This window comes from Octodon degus, unplaced genomic scaffold, assembly GCF_000260255.1.
Source record: "Octodon degus isolate 3935 unplaced genomic scaffold, OctDeg1.0 scaffold00004, whole genome shotgun sequence".
NCBI lineage: Eukaryota > Metazoa > Chordata > Mammalia > Rodentia > Octodontidae > Octodon > Octodon degus.
In genome coordinates this window covers 26,884,019-26,896,046 of record NW_004524580.1, presented here as the reverse complement: position 1 = coordinate 26,896,046, position 12,028 = coordinate 26,884,019, and the positions used below count along the sequence as shown (strand labels likewise).

Genomic DNA, 12,028 nt, shown 5'->3' with positions numbered 1-12,028 from the left:
CTAATCCAACCGTTACCGACTGGCTATTGGATAAACTCCTGTTCTATATTTGTGCCCACAAGGCTACGTGACTCACTTCCCCATTTGGTCCTGGATTTAATCAATTTTACCTGAGCAATGGTGCTTGTAATTTCATTGGTTGACCATAGTTTTGTCCCACCTTATGCCCACCTAAATGAGTTCCCATGTTCTCTACCACCTTAGACCTGCCTCACCACATGGTTTTATTCTATAGACGTCCCTGGAAGAGACAGCTCCCTGGGGACCACCCACTTGGGGCCCCCCTTTCTGTCCCTTTCTTGGACAGGAGCTTTCTTTCCCTTCATAAATATATTCTGCTCTTAACCTCCCTTTGTTCCTAAAATTCATTTTCTGTCTTTTTTTTTGGGGGGGTGGCGCGCAGTACCAGGGATTGAACTCAGGACCTTGCACTTGCCAGGCAAGTACTTCATTTTCTGTTTTTCGAGAATATGAACTCATTCCAGGGAACTTTCAGGTTGGGAGTTTCATTCCCCTGTATCATTATGACCTGAATTGTAGTGAAGCAAATTTATCTTTGCTTAGCAAAGCTGTGCAAATCCTCGGCCCGCCCTTTGGAGGATTTCCTTTCTCCATGTTGCATATTCACAGCTGCTCCTTGATTTTCATGTTCTCAATTAGCTCCACATAAGTAAGCTCTTTTCAAGCACTCCTAGGTGTGTGAATTGCAATTTTCCTTTTCACTTTTCAACTTCTCTTACTTTCCCATCCCCCGTCCTTCTGAATCAAGATGTAGCTTCTTCATAAGGAGAAGCAAAATACACAAGCTGCGTTTTGAGCCGAGTGTTTTTCTCCTCTTTCTAATCACTTCCTTGGACTATCTCACAGGGCGGGACGTTGCTCAAACAACTGAATTCGGAAACAACTGCAGACATTCTTTGGCGACTTGGAGCTTGTGTGGGCAGAGAGAGAGCTCGATCAAAGGAACCGAAAGATCAACAAAGACCAAAGAGAACTGAGGTGCCCAGTGAACCTGTCTGAAAAATATAACCTGAACACTGGAAGCTTGCGCTTTAATATTAAGAGCTGACTCCTGTGTGGAGACTTCTAGTTTAAAGCACTTTCTATGTCCGTTAGCTCAGGACCCCACTGAAGAGAAGTGTTACACGGGCACTGGCGCTCCTAGCAGAGACTGCGCACTTGGCACGCACAGAGGAATGGCATTTGAACCTGGCCCTCCTGACCTCCAGCCATAGCCCTTCTCGGCCCTCCCGCAATCTCCACCTGCCTTGGTTATCCTGGAAAGGATTCTGTGCACACAGCCCTCCAGCGAGCAGGACTCCAGGCTGTCGCTCTCACATTCCTGGGCCTCCTCCAGCCCCACACCCTGCATGTGCATGCTCCAAATGCTTTCTGCATGGAAGAACTCCAGACAGGGAAATATTTTGGTACCAGTCTGATTTAAACATCAAAACCCTATTTGTAATTTCTGCTTAGGCTGTGACGCTTCAAAGACTCTAAAGGATGACAAATTAAAGCCGTTTGGGATGCCTTCTTGGGGTGGGGCATGGCAAGTGGAGGGCAGTTGAAACTGTCCTGTTCCAAAGGAGCCCAGCTGCCAGGGTGTAAACTGAATTGATAGCCAGAGAAGTGAGCAGAAAGCTCTGGATCTGGTTTCAGTGGCCCCATCTCAGATGGGGCTGTTTTATTGGTCTGGCAAGAACCATGCTGGGTTTAAAGTAAAATTAAACTGCAGACCCTGGGGGACAGCACAGGAAATTACAAGCAGCAGCTTCCTGTCTGGGTAGCCACATCTGGTCTGGAGGTCTCCTCCAGGGCCCTTGCTATGCGAGGAATGGGAATCCACTGGCCTCTAGTTTTGAGAGATCGCGGGAAGTTCTTTCAGAACAAAGCTGACACAGAGGGTGGGTTTTATTTCTTTGCTAACCTTGTGATCTTGAACCAGATGTACATATTTTCTATGCCCACCTTGCTAATTTGTGAACAGGAGAAAAGCGTGGCTTTTCAGCCACTCCTTCCTTTCTCCCCCTCCTGTTTTTTTTTTTTTTTTTTTGGTCTGAATATGATTTTATTCTACTCATATGGTTGATTGAGATTGTAGCTAAATGTAGTAATTTGGAAATGAGTTTCCATCATTCTGCATGATTACTTCATTGTCTTTTAGCTTCCCAGGTTCGTTCTTTCTTTCTTCTTTCTTTCTTTCAGTTGGCAATTTCTCTTAATACGTGATTAGTGAACAAGGAGTTGGGACACGTGTATGACACAGTCTTTCTCTTTTTCCTTTTCATTTTGGTGAAAAAGCATTTTATAAGCCACAAAGTGTTTTAGAAACGCAAACTTTGTTACAACTGTCACTGCTCTTGGGCTGGTGCTTTGTGCAGGAAAAAGGGGATAAAGAAGTGTAGGAAATAAGTAGAAACATGGAAGAGAAGAAAAAGAAGTAGTGGTGACACTATTCACATAAAATGTTAAGTATTTTTAGGAACTTGGAGCTGTACCCAGAGGTATAAAACTAAGGTGCAGAGCTGTCATTGTGAGCCTAAGGCCCTTGTGCAGGACGACACAACTCTGATAAAGAAAGGGGTAGAGGTAGTGGTTAGGGCAGAAGAGAGGAGTCACACCACTGGACCAAGGATGCCACGTTGCCAAGGATACCACAATTGCACTGAACCTTTGTATGAAGAAAGCACCAATTTACAGAGAGAGAGGAAGCCAGCGTTCCTGAGCAAGGCTTGCTGCCTGAGGCAAACCAAGCCAATGCTATAGCACTGTGCTTTTGCAAAAAGGAAATGGATTTATTGCACAGCCAGTGGGCAAGGGAACCAGGAGCTCTGAGCACAGATCTGGGTTCTCAGGTGGTTGGAAGCAGGGCACTTTAGAGGAAAGAGAAAGCCTGCCTGCTGGTTGAATGACAAGAAGGAGGACACATGTTGCTCTTGGGGATGGGGATTCTCTGATCTACCTGGGGGATTCTGAGCTTGTGCTGGTGACGAGGTGATGGGGTGATGAGGGTAACGGAGGTGACGGGGTGATGGGGGTGATGGGGTAAGGCGGTGTCTGCTCAGGCCCATTCTTGAAAAGCAGCTTCCAAATGATATGAATCATGAGTGAAAGTCCCGGAGGCTTTTCCTGGGAGAGCCCTTAAAGAATTTATACCTGGATGAATCCAGGCCTTACCTGATTTCACCAAGGTTGGCAAATGATAAGGCAGGGATTGTCTGCCCCTGAAGCACATCCATTTACTCAGACAAGTGAGTCATGCATGGGTGTAAGTTGAGGAATTCAGAGGACATGGTCTCAAAAGGTTGAGGGCTGAGAGGGAGGAAGCCCCCCGCCCCCCCAGCCCCAGCTTGTTTGTCTGGATTCTCCATTACAGCATTAAAATTCTGTGTTCCAGAAATCTCCTCAGTCCCAAGACCCTGGGCTGCTTGGCGTCCCTAAATCTGATAGCTCGTGGGTGGTGTAATTACCACCAGTTGGGTCACGCTGTTCCCTTGAGGAATATAATCAGGTAGTGATGTCAGTGCGGGACTTGCAGGAATGTGAGATGCAGAGAGGACGTTGTAATTATACCTGAACAGAGATAAAAATAGACACTGGACAGCCACAAAAGTGACTGAACACCCCCCTCTTCTGGTAACAGGAGAGACTGCCGCCGCTTCCTCAGGGACGACACTGGCCCTCACTCCTTTCTCCTGCTCACTCTGTATAAATGGTGGTGGTCACTAAATCTCCCCACTTTCAGCCAGCTCTGAAGCAGCAGTGACCCCCGCTTACTTGAGCGCTCCCCAAAGCAGCGCATGTAGCCCAACTTGTGGCACAAGCCCTTCCCCACGCCCTGTCCTGAGACTCTTCACGGCTTCTCAAAGCAGGCAGTGTCCCCCAGCAGACAGCAGCCCTGGCCTTGTTAGGCTCCACATATGTTCTGGTGGATGTATGACTTCACAAGGGCAGTGTGAGAGGAGGGGCTGCCCCTGACCTTGCGAGGGGTGTCTGCAGCTGGACCAGATGCTTCTGCAAAGCAGAACTGCTCACTAAGAGTGACCAGCGTTTGCCCAGGGTTCCCGTGTGCCGGCCACTGTACCCTGCGGCCTCCCAGGTCTGACTCATTTATTATTCTACATTTTCTTCCCATCTCAGAAATGGAGATGAGGAGGCTCAAGGAGTCTGGGGAGATTCCTCAGAGTGAGGAAGTGGCAGTGTGACTCCGAACCTCAACTGGCACAAACCAAACCACCACATTTGGGGAATACATCGGTGACCAACTCAACTTCACGTGAATTAGAGCAGGTCTTCTTGGCTATCGTTTAGACTAAGGCCTCCTACTTGCAGCAGTCAATGTTCTGAACATTTGACACATTTTTTTTTTTTTTTCCATTGCCAACAGATTTATTTTTTAAAGGAATGGATTAAAAGAAAACACATGAGGCACAGAAGTATGGAACAGAAAATAAATACAAATGTAGGCTGTTTTGCTAAATGTTTTATAACCACAACAAACTAGTACAGAGAATACCCTGTACACACAAAAAGATCGAGGTGTTCCCTTAGCAAGGCTGAAGATTTTCAGTCTCTGTATTTGGAATTTAGGCTGCAGTCCTTGGTTTTGGATGGATCACTGGATGTGTGGCACAGTCCATGCTTTTAACCAGATTTGAACAGAAGAATGGCCACCTGGCCCAGGTAGAAGTAGATGAAGTGTTTGGTTTCATGCGTCACGTAACTACCGAAGTTCCTCCCCACTATGCAGTGCCAGGTGGGGTTGTACTTCTTGTCAAACTCCTTCTTGATGTGGGCCGCAATGTCCTTTTCTATGTTATATTTCTCCAGCGCCTGAGTAGCGCACTCCACCGAATCCTGTTGCATCTCTTCTGACATGTCCGCATTTTTGATCACCGCCTTTCGGTCGCACATGGTTACCGTGGAGCAGGAGCTGGCTGACTGCAACGGTCTCCTAGAGGAGGTGGTGGCACCACTCCGGCAGGCTCAGAGATGCTTTAGCTACCGAAGCCGTGGCGCATCTCGACACATCTTAATTCACCTTTACCCTCACAACTTCAAACGGTTAGTACTGGTAACCCCATTTTGCAGATAAGAAAACTGAGGTCCAGACTGGGGTTGGATCCCCAATGTGCCGTGCCGGCCCCTCCTCTGGGTTGTGCTGAGATGGCAATTGCGACTGGGCATGGTGGTGGCCCGCCTGTAATCCCAGTGCTCGGGAGGCTGAAAACGAGAGGATCACTATGAGTCCAATTTATGTAGTGAGATCCTGTACTAAATACATAAAAAAGAAAAGAAAACAAAACAAAACTGAGGTCCAATGGGGTATATGACACCTTCATGTAGAGCTTATAAGGAGTAATGTGTTTCACATTTTCTCTTCCTTTACTGTAGCCAATTGCACATATCTAAGAGGCCACGTAGTAAATACTATTGTTTCATGTGCCATTAAAGAGCTGTCTTATGCTTGTAAGTTCTTGAATTATCCCTGGATTTCAAAGACTCTTAATATGTGAGGGGGAAAATGCATTTTAGGACTGAGAAAGTGGAATAGATATTATTTACAGAGGCAGAATTTGGGGCTGGGAAAGGAGCACTTTCGCAAAAATCACTGAAGTGGTAAAAGAGGGGCTTGAATCCTGGTTCATCAAACATGTTTGTTCTTCACTATTGTTCTACATTTTATGGGAATCTTTGATTTTTTGAATTTTTGAATTGTGTATGTGTGAATGACTCTGTGGCATCCCTGGGCAAAGGGATTTTTTTGCTCTGTTCCAGTCATATCTTAGGAATGATCAAGTGCTTCCAGTATGGCATGAGTTTTCTTCTCTGATGCCCCCTCTCCAGATTGTGGGAAAGTCTCACCCCTATTTCAGTTCCTAACTAACCCAAACCAGTTTCTTTGTGTGTGTGTTTTGAAGTTGTTTTAGTTCTGCTAGAGAGGTGTGCTCTGGTTTTTAGCTTCAATTATGCAAGTAACAAGCGTTTTCATGTCCTTTTGGCATGAAAAATTTTTGATGAGTTAAGCTTAATGAAATTTACTTGACCAAGACAAAGTCTCTGGATGTAGGCAGCATTTCAGACCTGTTGGTTCAGAATGTGCCATCCCACCCACACTGCAGGCTACCAGTAGAGCACAGGAAGCAGCTTACAGAAACAGTTGGCCAGCAATTGCCTTATATGAACATGGTCTGACCAGTTGGTCGTCAGTGATTGGCTGCAGCTTAACTGTTGTGATTGGTCGAGACTCAGTTGCTAAGTTACAGTGAGTTACTATTAGGTGATAACTTGCCTGCATAGCAAGCTGGGTTGCAGTTCACTATACAGAGGCCGCTTTGGGCCAAATTTTATCATGAGGTATGGAAGCAGTTTTAGGTCAAACTTATTAATTTAATAGGGTAAATTAATGGTGAATGTGTGCTATTATTTGTCTTGACATTTGGAGTAAATTTTGAGAAAGGTCCCTCCTGATTCTGCGGAGTGGCTACCACAGGACCTTAAGGACAAACCAGCAACGAACTAGAGAACCCTGGAATATTAAGAAAAGGGAGGAGAAATAAAAGAGGAGGACTGTGTTCATTTTTTTACAGAGGATTGTTTCCATGACCTCCATGACACAAAATCCCTGGATGCTCAAGATTCTTAACATGACATAAGCTTTCAGGTAACACATGCACAGCCTCCTGTATACTTTAATCATCTGTAGATTACTTACAAAACCCACATGCCAGGCACTGTGCTGTGCTTTCTCTGTGGACTGACCCATGCTTATAAATACTTGCATTGCTGTATTGTTTAGGGAACAACGGCCAGAATATAATCTGTACACTTTCGGTACAGACACAACTTATTTTTTGGAATATTTTGATGTGGAACCTGCAGCTATAAAGGGCCAGGTTAATTGAAAAGAAGAGCGTGAAGGAGATAAACAATAACACAAGGAAATGATACTTCCATCCTGGACAGGCTCTTAACGCAGAACCGCAAGCTTTCACCGCATGGAAATTAAAGCACGCCCACTTCTGAGGGGCCGGGTAGGATAAACTGGCTGTTGGGACACAGCTCGCGCAGTAATTACGAGTCTAGCAATGCTGCTTCCGAGAGTGAATCATTAATCACCATTTATGATGGTATGGAAATAGGAAGGAGAAAATGCATTCTGAGACTTTCCAGGTCGATTTCAAGCTCTGTGATAAGAGGCACGGAGAGAAATCGGCCGCATATTATTTTCCTGGTTCTGAGTTGAAATTTCAAATAGCCCAGTGTGAAAATATAAAGACAGTGTCCTTTGAAAGGTCAGTAGTGATTTCCACTACAATCCCTGATTTATCATTCAGCCTAGAAGATTTATTCTAGGCTGGGATATAACACAAGAGTTTGCTCTACACAAGGGAAAAGCAAAACAGAAAAATAAAATCACTTAGCGGTTTTGAGCCTCCCTTCATCCATTACATTTTTCTCTTTTGAGTTCAAAAGACAGAGATACCTGAAAAGGTGGAGGTGCCACATGTCTAAGCTTTGGGTTTTTCCTCTCTGTTTTGTTGAAGTGATATCATTCTCTTTCACCTTTTCCCACAAATTGTGTGCCCTGTAGCTGGGGAGGCCTGTGGAACGTGTTTTCCAACATCTCCCCTGTTGGCATTTTGAAGAAGAACCCCCGAAGGACGACGCTACTGGGGCCTTTCTCTTGCTGTTCATCTGCCTTCTTTTATTTTGCTTTGCCAGTGAGAGAATGCCATTCCTGAGGAGCCCCAGGACGTGCACCTTCCAGGGGAGGGACAGTTTCAACCCAGGGGCTCTTGAATATTTTAGGCAGGGCTGACTTTCAGGGCTTGCTGAGAGAGGCAAGGTTCTTACATTCACCCAGAGCTCAGTGGCTGGGAGAAGTTTGGGTCAAACTGGGGCCGATCTGGCTGGGAGGCTGCGGCCCAGCCGTGCACCCAGGACTCCAGCAGGAAAAGCTGTGTTTCCACCCTCAGTTGTATTATAGGTCAGTAGTATTGTCGCTCCCTAAACTGATGGAAAGTAGCTAAATGAGTTTGCCTGCCGGTGTATCCGGTCACCTTGATTTGAGAGTGAGTCTGTCATCGTGAGCACTCACCCAGGGGACTTAGAGGTGTGGCCAACTTCACAGTCTTTATAGTGAACATGTGAAGCTAGGCTTGCTTGGTGACAAAAGGGTCAGCTTCCTCGCTCTGTGGCCTTGCTCTGTGGGAGGTGGTGCGTGGCCTCTGAAGGGACAGTGTGGTTGAAGGGTGGCGCTCCCGCTGGGTCCCTGAGTCCCAAGCCCTCTGTCTTCGCTGTGAGGCAGAACACAGCACTCCCTACCGCTGTCCTTTGCCATTTTCTTTCTTTCTGTCTTTCTTTTCTTTGTTTTTCTTTCATCCTTTCTTCTCTCTTTTTCTTTTTTGTACTGAGAATTGAACCCAGAGCCCTGGACATGCTAGGCAAGCACTCCACCACCGAGCTACCTCACTTTTAAAGTGAAGTTCCCTCTCCCCTAAGCAGAGACTTGTTAGAGATTAGTGATTGACTTAGATAATTTTGAGGTTTAGTACCTTAGGGTCATTTGCTAAATTCTGCAACTTTAGTTTGATGGTTAATAAAGGTAAATTTTTGATTCTTTAAATACCATTTCCTTTGCTTCAATTATCATTTGGCTTGGAAAGGAGGGAAAAAGGTCTTTATGGACCTCTTAGACTGGATCCCTCAAAGGCTCACATCCTGGTTTTCTTTAATCTCTTGGAAATTTAATGCACATAGCTGACAGGCGGCCAAGATTCTCTATGACAGATTGTCCCATGCTTGCCGGCCTCACCTCTTTCCTGAACAAACTTCACACAAACACCTGCTGTGTGTCAGGAGCTGTGCCGGGAGCAAGACAGACAAAAGCCCTACTATCAGGAGGTGCTAGTGGAAAAACCAAGAAGAAACTGTCATAAAGTGTGGTTATTCTTGACTAGGGAGATAACTCGGTGGTCTCAGTGCCTGCCTGGCAAGCACAAAGACCTGGGTTTGATCCCCGGTACTGCATGTTGTGCAGGCTACGGAAACCAGGCGTGGTGGTGTGTGCCTGCCTGGTGTGTGAGCTGGGGAGGCTGCGAGACAGGTGGATCACTACAAGTGTGAGCTACATAGTGAGACCCTGTACCAGATAAATAGGTAAATAAATAAATAAATAAATAAAGATTAAAAACCATAAAATGTGGTTATTCTTACCGTGGAGATAAAGGGAAAGGAAAAATGAGAGCAGCAGAGGGTGATTTTAGATAGAGTGGTTTTGATTAAAGGAGAACTAACTCATCCTTGCATGTGCTACCATTAATTAAAATTCCTCAGGATGCCTGAATAGGCTTAGTAAGTGTAGTGATTCCGTGCCGCGTGGCATCATAATTTAGTCCCCCCATAATTTGCCCAGCTCCTCTTCACTCAGTGTATTTTTGCTATGAATTTACATATTTAGCCAATGCCTGTTAAGCTAATGCCAGGAAACTTTGCTAGGCCTTGATTCAGACAGGAATAAGATATTTTTGCTGCTCTGAGGAACTGACTATCGGATGGGGAGACCCAGTAGTACAAATCGTTGCCATCTGGTAATATAACCTATGGGAAGATCCAGAAATCAGGAGCAAGGGGGATCAGCTTAGATACAGAATTGGGGAGTTAGGGGCAGAGGGGGTTATGAATCTGCAGGGACCTGGGGCAATAAGTGGTGTGGCTTCGATTGCCATAGAACAGGAGAAAAATGTGTTAGAGACAGGATCTCACTAGGTAGTTCAGGTTGGCCTTGAATTTGTAGCTATCCTCCTGTCTCAGCCGACTGAGTGCTGGGATCACAGGCTTCACTTTAAGCAACCAACAACAGGGAGGTTAAGTGACATGTTAGTCACAAGTCACTTGTGAGAAGCCCTGCCAGCTCAGAGTGACCATGAATGTAAAATGAATTTTAGTTGTATTGATTTTAGAGTATATGTATTTGGTACAGGGTCTTGCTACACATCTCAGATGTGTAGTGATCCTCCTGTCTCAGCCCCTCCCAGAGTTGGGATTACAGATTCTCTTGTTGCTGGGACAAATACCCGGCACCCAAAATGAGGGAAGGAAAGGTTCCTTGAGCTCACAGTTAGTGAAGGTTTCAGTCCATACTCAGCTGCCTCCAAGGCAGACTGGCACATGGCAGAGGGCAGCAGTTCATGGTGGTAGAAAGCAGCAAAACAGCAAGAGCAAAAGGGAGGAGTAAGAGCAATAGTGGCTGCAGAGAGCAAGTCTGTCTCCTTTCTGCTGCACTCAGGGCATCTGCCCCAGGCTGGGTGTAGCCCTCACAACCATAATCCCAGCAGCACTCATGCCCGTAATTCCAGGGTACCATGAGTTAAACTAGAAGTCCACTCCATGGGTACAGGAGGCTTTGGGGGGACAACTAGACATGAATCATAACAATAGGCATGTGCCGCCATGCCCTGTTTCAGTGGCTGGCTTGGTGTGGCATGCAGCACTGGGGACTGAGTCAGGGTCTTTGCTTGCCAGGCAGGTGCTTAGACTGCTGAGCTATCTCCCCAGCCTGATTTTAGAGTATATGAAGAGTCAAGTTTAGATAGGTTTTTTTTTTTTAAAGAACATATCCCACAAATCATATTTTCCTCTTTTACACAGCATTTCTGCTGAGTCTCCAGAAAAGTATAAAAAACTCTACAGTTTTGCAGGCGACCATATATCTATCCATGGTTAATAAATTTTAATGTTTCGAGGTATGTAGTACATGTCATTCTCAACTAAAACGGAACCAAGTTTAAGAGTGCAATGAAGTGATATTTAAAAACAAGAAAAATCTTTATTACTTTGATCTGAGTGCAAACAATTTTTGGCTTAAGCTTTTGTTAGGTAGAGGAAAAGGGTATTTTCTGAGCTCTCCCCAGCGGTCCGTCATGCATTGGTCTCAGTATGTGTTTAAGAGGATAATGAAAGAAAAGGCAGAGTTTAAAAGTGACTTATGCACTATCTCCACTAATTATTTTTAATAAGGAGTGATTCGGGGTGCAGAGTGAGACGTCGCCCCTACTCGCACCTCCAAGCAGAAACGCATGTTATGTGCTGAGACAAATCAAAGCCTGGACGAAACTTCCTTAGCAGGTCTGGTGGTTTGATGTGAGTTCAAAGGAAATCTCCGGTGCCAAAGACTTTTAAATTCCTTTCTGCAAAGTAAATTAAGTGCAAAAAAACCAATAGCAACCTCTCTGAACCTCAGCTTGAGAATGATTTGGCTGAGTTTTTTCTCTCCAAAGCGTTCTCTGGAAGCCCACTCTTGTTTATCGCACATGTTTCTGTGATGTTCAACGTATGATTCGATACTGGACAGATGGACCAGGTGGAGGACGGGGTTGCCGCTCACCTCCGCAGGCCCGGCCCCAGGCAGGGCAGTGTGGAATGAGGGGTGCACAGGGGCCTCACTGTAAGGAATCCTTTATACTGCAATTTTCTTAAGAGCCCTTGTGAGCACGTCATTCCCTTTCTGCCCCAGGTCTTTCCTTGCCTCTCTCTCCACCCAACACAGACGCACTCCTGCTTCTTGGTAGAGGAGAGGAAGCATGGATTAGGAAGTGATTAACAAAGCCAGTGGGTCTCAGGGGGCATTGGATAGAAATGGAGATATAGTGCTTGCCTGGAGTGTTCTGGCCTGGAGACTCCAGTGCTCTATGCCTATTAAGTCAGTGAATCAATTATTGATCTTACCTCCAATGAATTAAGCATGGTGAACCCACCAGGTTGGTAAGATTAAGAAACCGTCTTTAGGGGCTGAAGAGATGGCTCAGTAGAATAAGTGCTTCCCTGGCAAGTGCAGGGACCTGAGTTCAATCTCCGGTTGTCGCGCGCAGCTGGTTTTCTGCGCAGCTCTTTATTGTTCTCTTACATCCGTCTTCTCTTCCGTCTTCTCCCTCCCGAGGCCCCTGCTCTTAGCTTATAAGTCCCAGGGCTTCCAACCATGGGGTGCCACGTGTGTACTGCCCATTGGTCCAGGTATGCGGAAGCA

General features: G+C 45.8%; 1 protein-coding gene across 1 annotated transcript; it reads right to left on the bottom strand.

Moving 5' to 3' along the window:
• Window positions 1–4,468: 4,468 nt before the first annotated feature.
• On the bottom strand, window positions 4,469–5,018 carry LOC101585889 (dynein light chain 1, cytoplasmic). Its single transcript, XM_004623807.2, has one exon. It carries the CDS (start codon window positions 4,912–4,914, stop codon window positions 4,645–4,647), a length of 270 nt encoding a protein of 89 aa, XP_004623864.1. The 5' UTR covers window positions 4,915–5,018; the 3' UTR covers window positions 4,469–4,644.
• Window positions 5,019–12,028: the final 7,010 nt, after the last annotated feature.